The 17,623-nt window shown below is 46.7% G+C and overlaps 1 protein-coding gene across 2 annotated transcripts in view; it reads left to right on the top strand.

Moving 5' to 3' along the window:
* The first annotated feature begins 12,578 nt into the window (after nt 1-12,578).
* The window catches only part of LOC135900120 (uncharacterized), a 172,385-nt gene continuing 167,340 nt past the window's right edge, over nt 12,579-17,623 (top strand). For both annotated transcript variants that reach the window (XM_070530841.1, XM_070530840.1), the window contains exons 1-5: nt 12,579-12,680; nt 12,761-12,867; nt 14,743-14,920; nt 15,238-15,389; nt 15,556-15,679. In XM_070530841.1, coding sequence (XP_070386942.1) covers nt 12,679-12,680; nt 12,761-12,867; nt 14,743-14,920; nt 15,238-15,389; nt 15,556-15,679 — 563 coding nt within the window. In that variant the 5' untranslated portion in view covers nt 12,579-12,678. The remainder of the gene's footprint in view (nt 12,681-12,760; nt 12,868-14,742; nt 14,921-15,237; nt 15,390-15,555; nt 15,680-17,623) is intronic.

The following is a 17,623-nucleotide window of genomic DNA, read 5'->3' as shown; positions in this document are numbered from 1 at the left end:
AGGGTTCTTCTATGGTTATCACTTACTAAGGCGTCTCCAAGAATCAGTACATTATTTGACGGTGAAATATTAGAAAGGTGTCTCCTCTTACTTTGTTGAAGCTCCGGAAGTTTCATCCTCCATAGGAAGTCCGCATGTTGCATGGCTAACTTATTCCAATGGTTGTAAGGGCGGTTCCAAAGGGGACCGTCTCCCATGGCCGCGCAACGGACCCTTAGACACTCCTGGTAGAACCTAACTTGGCGCCATGATTCAGCGGAAAGAATAGCTCCAATCCTCCTGGCATGCCCAGTTGATGGTTGAAGAAAGCCGCACATCATTTGAACTTCCGATGGGACGACACGATTACGACTGTTCCGTATGTTCCGCGCTAGAAGCATGTCGTGGTTTAGTCGTAATCGTGTCGTCCCATCGGAAGTTCAAATGATGTGCGGCTTTCTTCAACCATCAACTGGGCATGCCAGGAGGATTGGAGCTATTCTTTCCGCTGAATCATGGCGCCAAGTTAGGTTCTACCAGGAGTGTCTAAGGGTCCGTTGCGCGGCCATGGGAGACGGTCCCCTTTGGAACCGCCCTTACAACCATTGGAATAAGTTAGCCATGCAACATGCGGACTTCCTATGGAGGATGAAACTTCCGGAGCTTCAACAAAGTAAGAGGAGACACCTTTCTAATATTTCACCGTCAAATAATGTACTGATTCTTGGAGACGCCTTAGTAAGTGATAACCATAGAAGAACCCTTGCTTTAGGCCCTAAGCACTGTTTTAAGCCAAACATAAAACCCGTTGAAGTTTTAAGCTTACCGCGCTGCATTACTAGGTTCGTTCCGGAAGAAGAACGCTCACGCTGTATTTCGGATTGCATTGCTAGCCTTAAACAATCTAATTCCCATTTTAAGACGCCTGACCCTGTCCGACCGTTAGTTGATTACCTTGTGGAGCATAAACTTAGACCTGTAATATCTGACACGGAAGGTTATTTCGTAATTATGCCAGATGGCGTGTTTTCAGAAAAAGCGATTTCAGCCATAGAAAAGAATTTGCAACCAGTCAAACTCAAGCCTTCGGTAGTTAAGCAACGTGCGGTTGACCTCTTGTCAAGACATAATCTTGATAGGCTTGTTTGTAATGTCAAGAAAGCTAAATCCCTCACATTAGAACTGTTTTTCTCGGCCAAGACCCATAAACAAGAAATTCCTTTTCGTGCTATAGTGTCAGAGAAAGGGACGTGGCAGGTCTGTGTCGCTAGTTACCTACAGAACTGCCTAGCTTCACTAATTTTTTCAGATCCCTTTTGCCTACGTGATTCTCAGGCGCTAGTTCACTATTTAAGAGAGGAGAATCCGGGTGATTGTACAGCTTTTAGTATGGATATCGAAGACTTGTATTATTCCTTGCCACATGACGGGTTGCTAAATTCCGTAAATGAGTGCATTAAAGAACAAGTGCAAGAGTCGGCTTTTATTGACAGATGCGGTGTTTCCACGGGAGCTTTTCTAGAAATTCTTTCAATGTACTTGAAGTCGACGCTGATTGGGTGGAGAGATGGCGTTTTTCTGCAGAAATCGGGCATTTGCATCGGCTCAAAGGTTGCCCCTATTCTTAGCAACATTTACCTGAGTAAGGTTGACAACTGCTTAGAGAAAGCCTTAGGTGATAGCGGTATCAAGATATTTCGTTACGTTGATGATTACCTGATTTTCTGCAATAGGGAAGAATTAGACTCGGCTGCTACCTCAGTAAGTGAGCAATTTAAACTTTATGGGGGAGGATTAAAGTTTACCAAGGAATTACCTCAGCGACGCGTAATTCAGTTTCTTGACATTTCCTTGATCTTCGAACAAAATCATGTTTGTTGGCAGTATTCCCCAAGATCTTCGAAGCCGTTGCTAAACTTTCAATCCAAGCATTCTAAATTAGTAAAAAACGGAATCGCCAAGTCGTGCCTTAAGTCTTCCCTCACAAGATCCTGCACGCACAAAATGAGCGCCAGTTTTAATGCGCAGGTCCGGCGCCTATTAGAAGCAGGTTATCCTAATGTAGCGGTGGCCACTGTAGCTGAGCGCCTAAAGAAGTCGGTTTCCAGGGGGACGGACGTAATCACAGAAAGCAGTAATCGCAAAAAAAGAGTAGTGGCTATTCCGTATATTCATTCAGTGTCGCACAGGCTTAAAAAAGTTGCTAGTAGATATGATGTTAATGTTGCTTTCACTGCTCCCAATAAGCTAGGTAAGATATGCGCTGCCGTACAGAATAAAAAGGAGCGGGTTAGAGGTAAAAAACGAACAGATATTTGTCCAGTGAAGCACAATAAGAACAACAGTTTTACAGAATGTCGTATGGGTGTGGTATATCAAATTCCCCTTAGCTGTGGCCAGTTCTACGTAGGGCAAAACGGGACGGTGTATCAATCAGAGGCTAATGGAGCATAAAAGGTCGTTAACCGGTGGATCGCCTTCTAATCTTTCGCTACATTGCCGAGATTGTAACTGCAAGCCAAAGTTAGATGAATGCGCGATACTGTACAGGCATAAGAATGAAGATACGCGTCTTATGGTAATAATAATAATCATGTGGTTTTACGTGCCAAAACCACTTTCTGATTATGAGGCACGCCGTAGTGGAGGACTCCGGAAATTTGGACCACCTGGGGTTCTTTAACGTGCACCCAAATCTAAGTACACGGGTGTTTTCGCATTTCGCCTCCATCGAAATGCGGCCGCCGTGGCCGGGATTCGATCCCGCGACCTCGTGCTTAGCAGCCCAACACCATAGCCACTAAGCAACCACGGCGGGTGCGTCTTATGGTAGAGGCATGGCATATCTATAATGGTGGAAGTGCGTGCGTGAGTCAGCCTTCGATTACTTTACATAAGGAAGAGATTAAGTGTCTTAACAGTTATCTCTCACGTAAACCAGCACGTGTACCCGATTGACACGTGGTGTTACCATTCCTGAGCATGCGCAGATGAGTTTTGTGTCTTCTTTCATTTTTCGCCTCAGTGCTCCCTTCAGTTGATAGTCGGCGTTCGTGTTGTCCACTTCTCTACTCTTGTGTCCTGTCTGCACGCCTCACTTCTAGTTTGCATAATGAGTGCTTGAGTCGCACGAAAGTGCAAGATTGACGGGGCTTATTACGTGTATTGCTTTGAGAAGGAAGCTTTACCTTAACGACATGTACTTGTCTTGCCAGGCTTCTGCTGAGAATGCATCCTCAGGTGTGACGCTAGCAACCGTGGTCAAGGGGCTGTCCTTGCCTAAATCAACGAAAGCGGTGAAGCGCATCCTGTACTGTACCTCAGTCAAAAACTGACACCGCGAGAAGAGGCTTTCAGCACCTCGGAAAAAGAATGTTTTTGCATGGTATGGGCAATTCGAATACTACGATGCGATACTCAAGGCACTAAATTCACGGTCGAGAGTGACCATGACCTTTTTGCATGGCTGAAGCAAATGTCGGAAAGAAACGGAAGACGGATGAGATGGTCGCATTTGGCCGGAATAAGAATGCAGACGTGCTGGGCCGGGGCAACAAGCTCGGAGCATTTTTTAGGAACGTGTTTGGCACGAATCGTTACCAATATTATGTAGAAAGGCAACTAATTTCTGTCTTGCCGAGAGCTGATCACGACTAGAAAGGAGAGAGACAGAGAGAGGGGTAGAACATTGTAGAGCGATACTGGGATGATAGCGTCCGATAGGCGTGTCGCTCGGGCACGCCGACCAGTGTGCGTGTGTGCCTGTGTATTCCCAGGGAGATGGACAGAACGAAGCGAGGGCTTGGCCCTCGAGCGGCCCTGTGCCGTCAGCCATCACTGCTAACTAGAACGATCCCCGAGGCCGCGATCCAACATCGACGCTTCGCGCAACCTGACATCTGGTCACCCTCAGGTCGAATCTCTTGGCGGCGGAGGTGTTTGTTGCGTCTCAACACCACAAAGGCGTTAATTGGATGTTTGCCATAACGCAAACACCCGCTCATCCATCAGGGCCTATACAGGCGCCAACGCAGCGTGCACACCGACTTTTGACGGGTCCCAAAAAAAGACCGCAACCCCACCATTACCTGGCAGCCTGAGTTAAGGATGAAAGGGGTGGGGGCATCCAATGCTACCAAACAACGGAGGCATTCTCTGGTGCTCCCAAACAACGAAAGCGACCTGGGATTCGCCGTTAATTAGACGTTTGCCATGAGGCAAACAACCACCCATCCATCAGCACCTATCCAGAGGTAAATGCAGCGTGGATACCGACTCTATACGGGTCCACAAAAGGCCACCAACCCCACCATTACCTGACAGCCTGAACTAAGGATGAAAGGGGGGGGGGGCATCCCATGCTACCAAACAATGACAGCGACCGTGGCTTCGCAGGTTGCGATCCTGCTGCATATCCATACTATCGGGCTTCGGAGGCGGAGTTATTGCGGAGTGTTGCGAGCATGGGCGTGATATCGCAACGGAGTCGATTGTGATTTGCTGCCTGGACAGCCTTCAGATTTTCTAGTCGACTCGCCTAGGGAAGGCGATGGTATTAAAGGCGGATACTTTTCGAGCAGTGGGATAGAGGGTCCTGATGTGAACTCGGACGTTTAACTTGCTCGGGCATGGAGTGGGCTTCCGTAACTGCAGCCATGTAACTAAGTTAATCAACCCATTTTCCTTCATTCTTACAACCTGACGTAGCAGTCGATGGGCTTGGTGGATTCATTGCTCTAACCCCACCCTAAGCCGCAACAAACTGGTTGGCAGCGGTGAGATTGAGAAGGCAGTCCTCACGGTCTCGAATCGGTGGACCTACGTACATGGTTCCAGGAGACACGAACTTCGAAGATCAAGGGAAACTACGGACGGAAGAGCGACTTCTGTGGATACGGGATTCGCGCGTGGTCAGAGCGGCGCTTCGGCTGCGTTATCAAGGGGCTTTTGTTATCAATGCGATCAGTCGACCTTGAGAGACGGATAATAAGTGTGCCGTAGAATTGAGAGGAAGGAATGGCTTTGAAATGCGAAACCTGCTGTTGGTGCTCCTTTCGTACCATCAAAGTGATTCGCTGTCTCTTCAGGTTTGCGACAAGCAATGCAGTTGCTTTCAATCAGCTTATTTGAGGGCGCTGCTCAATCATGCGGGTGGGAGTGCAGTCACGTATTTTTCATATTACGGGAGGTTTCCTTGCCAGTCGGAAAATGTTGTACGCAATTATACGTGGCTGTAAACATCGCAGTTAAATGCCATTTGGAGGTGCCTACAGATGTGCCATTGACACTTTGATAATTAGGACCGTACTTTTCGAGTTAGTTAATTCATTGCAATTACCAAAATAAATCTCAGTAACAAAAAGATTACTGGTGGCTTGAGTATCGATATTGCTCCTTGTTTAAGTCGGTGCATGATAGTTGGAGCACCCTGTATAATTCACTCAGTAGCCGAAATGAGGCCAAGCCGGATTCACTCGAAATTAGAATCAACAGCAGTCATGCGTAGCAGCGCTTATACTCGGACTCACCGAAAAAGCGTATAGATAGATAGATAGATAGATAGATAGATAGATAGATAGATAGATAGATAGATAGATAGATAGATAGATAGGTAGATAGGTAGATAGATAGATAGATAGATAGATAGATAGATAGATAGATATATAGATATATAGATAGATAGATAGATAGATAGATAGATAGATAGATAGATAGATAGATAGATAGATAGATAGATAGATAGATAGATAGAGAGGCTGCAGTTTCACCGGAAAGGGGAAGCAGTATTAGTGATAGCCAAGTATACGACAATTACACGAAGGGAGATTACAACACCGAGAGACGCCAGTTCTTGGTGGTGCGAACTCAGGCTGTGGAAACTCAGCTGTCTCCAACTATGAGGGTCTTGCAAATGCTCATATTGTCATATTCTCTGACAGGTAGTCTATATATATATATATATATATATATATATATATATATATATATATATATATATATATATATATATATATATATATATAACTTGAGTGGTGCTACAAGGTAAACAGAACAAGTATTTGATTTCAACAGTTTCGATCGGTGGACCGATCTTCGTCAGGGTTTACAAAAAAATGGCAGTTCGGCCCTGGTAGTGAAGACACCAGACCGGGTGCCCGGTCGTTCTCAGGTACATCAAGCCGGGAGGGGCAGTTGTGACATTGATTGTTTTTCGGCGCTTTGGCAGATTTACAGCTGCCTTTGGCAGCTATGCAGGGCAAGAGGAAGGCGGAGTCCCATGTATGTAGAGCAAGGAGGTCAGTGAGGGGGAAAAAAGAAAAAAGAAGAAAAAGAAAAGGAAAGAAAAAAGCACACAGGAGGAGGGACGCGCAAGTCGGAGAGTGAGGGGGGCGGGGAGTAGCGGCAGCTAGGTTCCCGTTCACCCGAGGCAAGGAGGGAGAAAGCGGTCGCTGCGCATCACCAGTGCGCGTGCTGCCGTTGTGGCGGGAGAGAGGGCAAGTTGAACCGTGCGGCGGGGGGCACAATAGAGAAGGGGCCCAGAAGGAAGACAAAAGAGCGGCAACTTGTGGAAATAAACACAGTGTCACAGTACACACATACAAGGCACGGCCCGTTCCGACAACTCTGGGGTCCAGCTGCGGTGCGAAAAAAAAAATATATAGTTCCAAAAAGACTATATGCGTGGGGTTCGCAAAGCAAGTGCGCCCCTGGGCTTAGATCTAGGGAGCCGAGTTAAATAGCCGTCTTGTGGTCCAGTTTTTCAACGTTTAACCGACAACTGACATCAAGTCAGCTCGTGCGTATTCCAAGAAGGGGCAATAGGTCACTCAGAATGACCACTTGATTGGCAGGGTGCAGGAAACTGAATTTATTGGTATTCCGCTCGCCCCCCTGAGGTGCATGCGGAGGGACGAGCAAGCAGTGAATAGCCAGCGTTTCAATCTTAGAGTACAGAACATGTATTCGCGCTTCCCATGCACTCTCACGGCATATCCTGAAGGCACGTCAGCCGCCCCGGACTCTCATTAATTCCTTTAGCGTATGTTCCAAATTCCTCCGCATGCGCCTCAAGGGGGCGAGCGGAAAACCAATAAATTCAGTTTCCTGCACCCTGCCAATCAAGTGGTCATTCTGAGTGACCTATTGCCCCTTCTTGGAATACGCACGAGCTGACTTGATGTCAGTTGTCGGTGACGTCAGTTGTGTGACATAGATATATATATATGGGGGGGGGGGGGTTCGGAAAGCTGGTCGCCCCCCCCTCCGGAAAAATGAAAACTTTCCGCCTGTGTACTTCAACATTCAAAATCAAATATGAACTGCGCGACATGGTGACTTTCAGTAGGCGGAGTGTTGTGGGCACGCACCCCTCCGCCATAGCCTTCGAAGTGCAAGGCGCTGAAGAAGGAGCGGAAGCACCGCGAAGGTGGCGTTTCATTGCCAATAACCCCGCTTCTGCTGAACGCATTAAAGTGATTCCCGCGGCAAAGTATTTCTGAAATAGCCTATATTAACTTCAAATGCATTTCCCCACTTCTATAAAAATTGATTCAGGGCCCCTTTAAGGAACCAATGCCGAAACGGAATGTGCCGCTAGATGCGTATGAAATTAAATTTGGCGCCCCTTTTCCATAATACTAGAGCATCCGCTGCGGTTGTGGGAGGCAGATCAAGGGTTACGTGCTCGTTCACTGGCGCCAATTCCAATGAAATTTGGCTGCATGCTTAACTCGGGTATTTCTGCATATCACTCTTGAGCTGTTTCCGGGTACGCATATAGGTAATTGCCCCAAGTCAGTGGGGGAATATGGCATAGGCTCTAGGAATAGCAGGTGAGACTTATTAGTAGAGTTTGCAGAACAGAATAATAAGCGTATAATGAATACCTTCTTCAGCCGGCGGGATAGCTGAAAGTGGACGTGGAGGAGCCCGAATGGCGCGCTCTGCGCTAACGATACTCTGCGATACTAACGATACTCTGCGCTAACCCTCGCATCATACAAGATGTGGACGTGATCAGCAAAGTGCCGAACTCGAATTAGCCTAGACTTGAGGAGGGAACAGAAGAAACTGGTACATAAGAAGCCGAACAATGAGTTCGCGGAAAGAGGTAAAATAGAAGAATTCCGAATCAAGCTACAGAACAGGTATTCTGCTTTAACTCAGGAAGAGGACCTCAGTGTTGAAGCAATGAACGACAATCTTCTGGGCATCATTAAGGAGTGTGCAATAGAAGTCGGTGGTAACTCCGTTAGACAGGATACCAGTAAGCTATCGCAGGAGACGAAAGATCTGATCAAGAAACGCCAATGTATGAAAGCCTCTAACCCTACAGCTAGAATAGAACTGGCAGAACTTTCGAAGGTAATCAACAAGCGTAAGACAGATGACATAAGGAAGTATAATATGGATAAAATTGAACATGCTCTCAGGAACGGCGGAAGCCTAAAAAGAACCAAGAAGAAAATAGGAATAGGCAAGAATCAGATGTATGTGTTAAGAGACAAAACTGGCAATATCATTACTAATATGGATGAGATAGCTCACGTGGCTGAGGAGTTCTATAGAGATGTATACAGTACCAGTAGCACCCACGACGATAATGGAAGAGAAAATAGTCTAGAGGAATTTGAAATCGCACAAGTAACGCCGGAAGAAGTAAAGGCAGCCTTGGGAGCTATGCAAAGGGGGAAGGCAGCTGGGGGGAATCAGGTAACAGCAGATTTGTTGAAGGATGGTGGGCAGATTGTTCTAGAAAAACTGGCCACCCTGTATGCGCAATGCCTCCTGACGTCGAGTGTACCGGAATTTTGGAAGAACACTAACATAATCCCAATCCATAAGAAAGGGGACGCCAAAGACTTGAAAAATTATAGACCGATCAGCTTACTGTCCGTTGCCTACAAAGTATTTACTAAGGTAATCGCAAATAGAATCAGGAATAGCTTAGACTTCTGTCAACCAAAGGACCAAGCAGGATTTCGTAAAAGCTACTCAACAATAGACCATATCCACACTAACAATCAGGTGATAGAGAAATGTGCGAAATATAACCAACCCTTATATATATTTCATTGATTACGACAAAGCGTTTGATTCAGTAGAAACCTCAGCAGTCATGGAGGCATTACGGAATCAGAGTGTAGACGAGCCGTATGTGAAATACTGAAATATATATATAGCGGCTCCACAGCCACCGTAGTCCTCCATAAAGAAAGCAACAAAATTCCAATAAAGAAAGGCATCAGGCAGGGAAATACGATCTATCCACATAACGTTTGCAGGTGGTATTCAGAGACCTGGATTGGGAAGAATTGGGGATAAGAGTTCATGGAAATAGCTTAGTAACTTGCGATTCGCTGATGATATTGCCTTGCTTAGTAACTCAGGGGACTAATTGCAATGCATGCTCACTGACCTGGAGAGGCAAAACAGAAGATTGGGTCTAAAAATTAATCTGCAGAAAACTAAAGTAATGTTTAGTAGTCTCGGAAGAGAAGAGCAGTTTACGATAGGTAGCGAGGCACTGGAAGTGGTAAGGAAATACATCCACTTAGGGCAGGTAGTGACCGCGGATCCGGATCATGAGACTGAAATAATCATAAGAATAAGAGTGGGCTGGGGTGCGTTTGGCAGGCATTCTCAGATCATGAACAGCAGGTTGCCATTATCCCTCTAGAGAAAAGTGTATAACAGCTGTGTCTCACCAACACTCACGTACGGGGCAGAAACCTGGAGGCTTACGAAAAGAGTTCTACTTAAATTGAGGACGATGCAACGAGCTATGGAAAGAAGAATGATGGGTGTAACGTTAAGCATACCTATTTGATATTTTTACCCCGTCACTACATCTGGGGCGCGACAATTTCCCGACTCCGATTCCCGCAAGACTCGAGTCTCGCCGGAATCGGATCAGATCCGTCGGCATGACGCCACTAAACTGCCAAACCCCACTCTCGTCCTCATCAGAAAGTGCAAACAGGGGTGAGATCTCTACGGTCAAGCTATGACTACTATAGCTAATGGCTTTGGCCGGTCGGGATTAAAAAAAAAAAACTCCGACAGAATCCATCACACGACGGATGTCAACGTAATACGAGTTGGATGGATGGATGGATGCGAAACTTTAATCAAGGTCCTGAGGTACGCGACTCAGCGCGCTGCGGGCCGCTCCCACGTTGGGACAGCCAGGCCTTGCCCGACCGCCGCATCGTGGGCCCTCTGGACAGCCCATAGTTGCACCCCGGCATCAGGGCTCTTGATAGCGGAGAGCCACTTGTCTTCATTGATTTCTTCTGTGCCTCGTAACGAGGGGCAACGCCAGAGCATATGATCTAGGCTAGCGATGTCATTGCAATGCCTGCAAGAACTAGTGGCATAGGTGTCGGGATAAATTTTGTGGAATAAAGCCGGGCTGGGATATGAGCCTGTTTGCAGTAATCTGAGGGTCAATGCCTGCGCTCTATTTAACTTCTTGTGTGGAAGGGGAAACTCTCTCCTGCCGAGATAAAAGTGCTGCGCAATTTCGTTATATGTAGTCGGTTGATCTCTATTCTCCACCGCTGCGGGCCGGCGTTGGAGTTCTCCATGGTCGCGGAAAGTGAGACCTCGCGCCTTGGAGTGGGCCAGCTCGTTGAGGTTTCTGGGGCCTCCCGTGATGGATCCCATGTGAGCGGGGAACCACGTGAGAGTGTGGGTGGTGATGGTTTTGCCGTCGAGGATGCGACAGGCTTCCTTACACACGGCGCCAACGCTGAAGGCGCGGATGGCTGCCCTGGAGTCGCTGAAGATATTGGCATGTCCGTCATCCAGGAGGGCCAAGGCAATGGCCACTTGCTCCAACGTAATACGAGTGCATTCAAGCAATTAAGCGACACACCCTATTTCTAACGCCTAGACGCGTCATGCATGAGGTGTGTGTGCAGTCGGACTCCTCTTGCGCGATTCCCACTGGACACGCTGCGCCATCTAGGGGCGACGCCGCGAAGTCCGCGCGTGACGCGTATGTGAATATATATTCAGGCAAGATCACCTAATTATATGGGACGCGGGTTCAATTCCTCCGAGCATCGCATAAATTTTAAGAGCGGCACATATCCAGTGGCACATACCCAATGGCAGAAGTTGGCGCCAAATAGTTTCGTTGATGAGCAGCACATACGCAGTGGTACATACCCTGCGATCCAAGTTGGTGTGAAAGAGGTTCATTGAAGAGTGTCACATGCTCTGTGTCACCTACCCGGCGACCCAAGTTGGTTTCGAAACCACTTCCCTCAGCACAGCAGCCCGACGCTCTACCCATTCGACCATCGAGTACCCAGTGAGCCAAGCAGGCGGGTAAACCGTTAGAGACACAGATAGACAGATAGTCTGCGGAAAGCGCTTGAAGTTCGTAGGAAAGCTAATCGCATTAAGGATAACACGCGCGTGGTAGCCCGATACAACTTCCTTGCAGCGCTCGTGAAATATTTTAATGCAAAGGCATCTACAGAAAGGGAGCCGTACTACAGCGATATTTGTACTCGAAACGTTCCTTATTTTTTTTTTCATTCATGTCGTTGTCCTTGTGAGCTAGATATCTCAAAGCTCTTGTTTGTCATTTGCAAGCACTTTCATTTGCGAACGTTTAGAGACATTTATGTATGTCTGTAAATAACCAACGTAAATAATATCAACAAATATTTTTGTGTCAGGGAGCTCGACACCTACGTTGTATTTCTCTGTGTTTAGAAATAAAGAAAACTCGATATTCGATTCGATATCAGCAGGTCGTTTTTCTCGAATTTTCTTATTCGATTCAATTTGGATACTTTACTATTCGAACACCCATAGATAGAACAAATAGCAAAGATAGTCAACATGTCTCAGCCTCTGAATGTCGGGAAGAGGCTGATAGGCGCCGATGCAGTGCCGAAGCGGCAGGAAAGCTCGGCGTTGCCGAAACGCACGACCAGCGCGCTGCGCGTTCGGAAACGACGAGGATGGCGAAGCGTAGGCTCAAGTTAGCGCGCGAAGTCTATTAGTAGGTGTATGCCAGAGTAAGCGAAATATTGTCTACCTTCACAAGATATTCCAGTGGAGCCCTGGACGGAGGGCCTCACCCATGAGACTCTATGACCCCTTCTCCTTTTTCTTTTTAATGAAGTATTTCATTCATTCATTTCTGTGTGCAGGGCGGCGCGACTCATGTGACACTTGAGCAGGTGGCACGCGTTACAATCGGTGGTCGCTCAAGGTGGCACTGAATTGACATGAATAATGAATAGACATACATAAACGATGACCAGAACAAACAGCTGAGTAAAAAACAAACGGTTGACACGCAGACACACCAAGATAGACACTACCTATGCTTTCGCATCTTTCTCGCTCAGTAGTAGCGTGAGGTTTGCCTTCAGTTTTTTTTTTCTTTTTTTTCATTCCACATTTCCTGCTTGTATATTTTTTTATGTTGCTGTTACAGATTGGGGCATCTGTTTCCATCGCCTGTGTCCTTGCTTCGTAAATTTCTTCCTTTGCCCATTGGAATGAAAAGCGACCTTGATTGAATGTAGGTGGCGATGTAAGCGGAAGAAAAAGAAGTGCTCCTTGCTCGGGCCCAGCGCGTGACTTCTAGAACCACGTCTCTTTGTACCCTTCAATGCCAGCAACTGCATGCTGAGCGCTGGCAGAAAGAGCGACTTCAACTGCCGATGAGTCATGTAAGTAGACTTGACATTGCGTAGGGGGAACAAATGCGTTTTTAAACTTACCCGAGCTGTGATTTCTTCTTTCCTGGCAGGTCGACAGGCTTAGCAAGGTGGCGGGCTCTCTTAAGCATACTGTTACAAGTGATATCGTTGGTTCTTGTCGTCTTTGCGTGTTTCTTTCCTGTCAGAGTACTCACAGGTATGTTTATGTTCATTTCACTTCTGCTACGAGTTTTATACTACATTGTAGACTTTACCGACTAGCTTCTCGCCGCTCAGGGCTGCAGTTGTTACAAACTCGGCGAGGTCATTGTGTGGTTCCACCTGAAAAAGAAATTTAGTTTGCTAATCTGTGGAGCTGCTTTTTAATATTCGTGAAGCTCTCTGTATCTTTTGTGTCGCGATACACTCGGGCGACCGTACAGGCGTTTCGACCGGGCGGCTTTCATCCCTGCGTGAGCTCGATATTATTCGCTGTCCAGGAGCTAGTATAAGTAGAAACGCTGCTGCGCGACATCAAGGTCATTTGTTCATGCGTGTACCATGGGAGGTGAGCTGCTTGTGACATTACTGCGGCGCGTTCAATTTTAATCTTGTTAAAGCTGTGTATGAGATGCTTTGGCCGGGGTAATGTACCTGAAACAAAACAGTAATCTTTTGACGCTGCCTATTTTTCGAGTCAACTTCTTTCCACAATTTTCTAGGACATTCTTCACTCTCGCTCTCGTGCTCTCGGCCGAATACACGGACATTTTCATTCGGCTGTGAGGATATGTGGGGAGGTAGAGAGGAGGAGGGTACGTGTAAGGCGCGTAGTCGATTGAATAGTTGCGTCAGTGATGACGTCATTCCCGCCACGCCTGGTGCACACCTGCGTTCGGTCGCGACAGAGAGGGCGCGCCTGAGTGGCGTGCTTTACTCAGGCACTTTGGCTTTGCGCGTTGTGTAACACTACAAAGATGGATCAAAATGGAGTGCCTATCGATCGGTGAAGAGTAACGCAACACGTGAGGCTGCTTTAGCTAAAAGACTACGCCCCGAATTCACAAAGCTTTTTTTTTTGTTCATTAGTGCTCTTTGCCATTAGCCGGCTGGCTGCTCCAATATGGCCAACGCTCTGATTGCTTCGTAGCTATCTCTTACTAACGATTGTAGCGTAAGGACTTTTTCGTGAATATGGGGCGGAAAGAGGAAGTAGGTGTGAGGAGGAGGCAGGCTAGGGGTCCCAACGGCGGCTAGAGAAGGCCAATTCATTCGAACAATAGGAAGCTTCGCTTACTGCATAACTTTTATTTTCACCCTTGATGATTGTCACAAATGGCGTGCTGCCTTTGAATTATCTATGGTAGGCGACTTGGCGCCGCCATTTCTCTATTCCCAAACGATCCTAGACTCGAAGGTCTTCCTCCATACTGGTATGTGTTGCGCTTTCTAAGGCACGGGCACAGTGATACACATAGATAAAGCTCCCGTTTGTTTGTCTGTGTGCCTCACTGTGTTCGTGCCTTAAAAAGCGCCACCCATGCCAATATTCAATTCGAACTCGCCCAAGAAAAAGCACTCTTCCTCCACTCCAACGAGTCAACCGTAAAACGCTACGCCTCTCAAGAATTGTCCTGAAATGTCGATGTAGCGCAGTGTCCGGTTCTTACGAGGTCAGGCGCTGCCATTACCTTTCTAAAGTCGAGAAGGAGTGTCGAGTGGAGCAGTGTTCTAGAACACCGGGGTTTAAAATGGAAATCAGCGAAAATAATCGTTGTGTACTTTATCAGTGCCTAATAGAAATGACAAATTCATTTTGTCAACTCCCCTGGTATGAACGAATTCTGGGGTGTTACGTGCCAAAACCACGATTTATGAGGCACGCTGTTGTGGAGGAATCTGGATTAATTTTGACTACCAGGGAATCTTTAACGTGCACCCAATGCATGCGACATGGGCGTTCTTGCATTTTGCTCATTCGTATGAAGAATGGAGTTAACTATTTTAAGATTGTCATAATAATACCGTACGATGGTTGCGCTTCGAAAGAACATAGCAACTAAAGTCTGCTGTTCTTTGTATACCCCAACAGAATCGAGTTGCACGACAAAAGCGTTGGTTGACGATGTGCTTCGTTGTTACGGTGCATTTAAACATGGAGCTTTCCGACGGGACGACGCGGAAAATTCCAGCTCTGGTGATCTGAGATTGAGAAACTTGGCTTTCTCCTCGCAACATTTGGATTCTGGCAGAAGAGTTCAGGAATGCATGTGAGTACTCGGCGGAGCACAATACAGGTCTTTCCCAATAATCGATTCAATCATGGGCGTTTTGATTCTAAGGTCTGTTTCGTGGGTTTACACATTTTGGCTACCGCTTGAACGGTGTAGCCTAACGACGAGACAACTTCATTGACAGCTCTTATTAAGGAAGAATGGCATTTAGAAGCCAAGCTGAAACGTTCCTGGTGACCAAGAAGCCTCAGCGTTCTCTCTCTCATTTGTGGGGGGTTTTCATGTTCATAATACAGGCACTGTCGTTGTCTGGGTTTTGACAGCAGATGATTCGACGCTTTCTCTCCACGTAGGCTCCTAAATTCCTACGAGGACTGCGTCCGCGCAATTGTAGAAGGGCGATGCCGGTCGCAGATGACGCTGTTCCAGTACGACGAAGTTCGGTCCTTGGCGGCTAACTTGGTTGGATTTGTCAACAGCAGCTGCAAAGCAATTGAAGTGTACGGTAAGGGCGCAAGACTGCTTGAACGTTGTGGAATGACGTGCTCCAAAAAACAAACCAAAAGCCAATGTAGGCGACCGCGTTTTTCTTTCTCTCTTTTTATTGACTGTGCGTTTGCGCTGACATTTATCTCCCCTGCTATGCGTTGCATTTTTCTCTACTGCTGCAGAAAAACACGCGGCAAATGGCCCTGACGCTCTGTCTGGGTTGAGAGCGTGCCTCACAATACTTGGTAAAAAGGTGGCTCCTTTCCTTGACTCGGATAACAAGGACGTCGTTCGGAAAGCCTGTTGGTGAGCCAACGTTTCCCTAGTTTACTTCGCGACAACCCTGCTGAACGTTTTCTTTTTATTGCATTTTTTTTCTCGTTTATAAGGATGTCATGTAACTGATGTCTCGTCACAAACAGAACCTTGGTGAACAAACTGAGGATGTATTTTGGGACGATTGCTTTCGGAGAAGTCACTTTCGATGTGCGCTTATTAGCTCGTTGAGTAAGACCGTTCGAATCATCCAACGCGCCGTTTACCACGTCACGCGAAAGTGATAGTATCACCGACAGGGATCCTCCGAGAATACCGCCCCTGGTGTTCTGTAGGTTCGGGGCCTAATTCATAAAGCCTTTCGTTCGTCAGATTTTTCATCATCGGATGACTGCCTTCGCTAATAATATGTTCAGTGTTCCCATTGGCCAGCCAGTGTTCCTGCAAACATTTTACACCCTTAAGGGTCTTTTCTTGTCGCACTGTAACACCCTTATCGTTAGGGCCTTACAAACATTTATAGAGGACGACAGCAGAGCTCTGACGAGACGTGCGATGACAAAAGACGTAGTTGAAAACTATGTAATCATTCTGACAGCCTTGGGCGCATATAAATATCCGACAGGAGAGTTTCCTATCTCTCCCTGTGAAATTCTCTTGTCGGATATTTCTGTGCGCCCAAGGCTGTCAGAATGATTACATAGTTTTCAACTACGTCTTTTGTCATCGCACGTCTCGTCAGAGATCCGCTGTTGTCCTCTGTAAATTTTTTAGGGCTCTGACGGTAAGGGTCCTACCGCGTGACAAAAACACCCTTAAAACACCCTTAAGGGTGTAAATATTTTAACAGTGTGCGAGCCGCCTCTGCCGTGCCCGTACTTACAAAATGTATCTTGATTGTTCGGCGGTCAGCCACCTGCCAATCATGATAGAGCTTGCCATAATGACGATGCAGTCTCGGAGACGGTGGCCAATCGCTGGCAAAAAGTTTTGCGAACCCGTTCGCGTCCCTAGGACCTAATTCATGCAGCTTTATTTTTTTCTTTCGTGATAGGTATTTGTGAATGGCAGGCCGCCTTCGCTATATGTTCGTAATCATTTTTGGCTGGTACTTGTTACGACCGGTTTTATTGTTTGCCTGAGAGGTTTGTAAGAGCAGGGTGGCGAATTGACAAAGCTTTTCGTCCGTCAAAAGTGCAGTTCGCTATTGGCCGGCCGCCTTCACTAATGTCCGACATCACGATTGGCTAGTATGTGCTCTCACGAACACTTCTAGCGTAAAAAGTTTTTTTCAATAGATGTCGAACAACATTGTCACATGTGGCCGGCGAATGATGAACAGTTTCTTGAATTGAACTAGTTGGCCGCATATAGGGGAAACACTTGACGGCGCTAAAGAATGCAACAAGACCAATACAACACACAGATGTGTTGTTGTACCTATCCTGTCACCGTCTTTAGTGCCATCAAGTGCTTTCGAGATGTACAACTCTTGCGAGGGAATAGCTTTGTGAAATTCGATTTTAAAATCTGTGGTTGAATTCACAAAGCTTTTCGTTCTTACGCGGTCTTTGCCATCGGTTGGCCGTCTCCGCTAATAATATGTCTACCATCAGGAGTGGCTGAAATTTTTTCTTACGAACAATTCTATCGTAATAGGTCTTTGTGAATACGGGTCCTGCTCTTGCGTGAGCGCGGTTTGCAATTGGCTAGCTGAAATTTTAGCTGTCGTCTTGTTGTTATCCTATTGGCTATCGTGATTAGCATTTACTTAGCGCCAATAAATCGCAAAACTCTCCTTCTGAGGCAACTCACGCGTTAATGCCATACATTCGACAAAATGATAAGTAGCGTATGCCGCGGTTGGCATTTTTAAACCACTCTGGAACGTCTGCAAAGTGTATGTACATAAGTGTATATGCGCAGGAGGGGTGGGAGTTGTGTAATGTTCAAAAATAAAATTGTGGGGTTTTA

Source organism: Dermacentor albipictus, chromosome 1, assembly GCF_038994185.2.
Source record: "Dermacentor albipictus isolate Rhodes 1998 colony chromosome 1, USDA_Dalb.pri_finalv2, whole genome shotgun sequence".
NCBI lineage: Eukaryota > Metazoa > Arthropoda > Arachnida > Ixodida > Ixodidae > Dermacentor > Dermacentor albipictus.
Note: the sequence above shows the minus strand (reverse complement) of the source record. Positions and strands in the feature narration are given on the sequence as shown.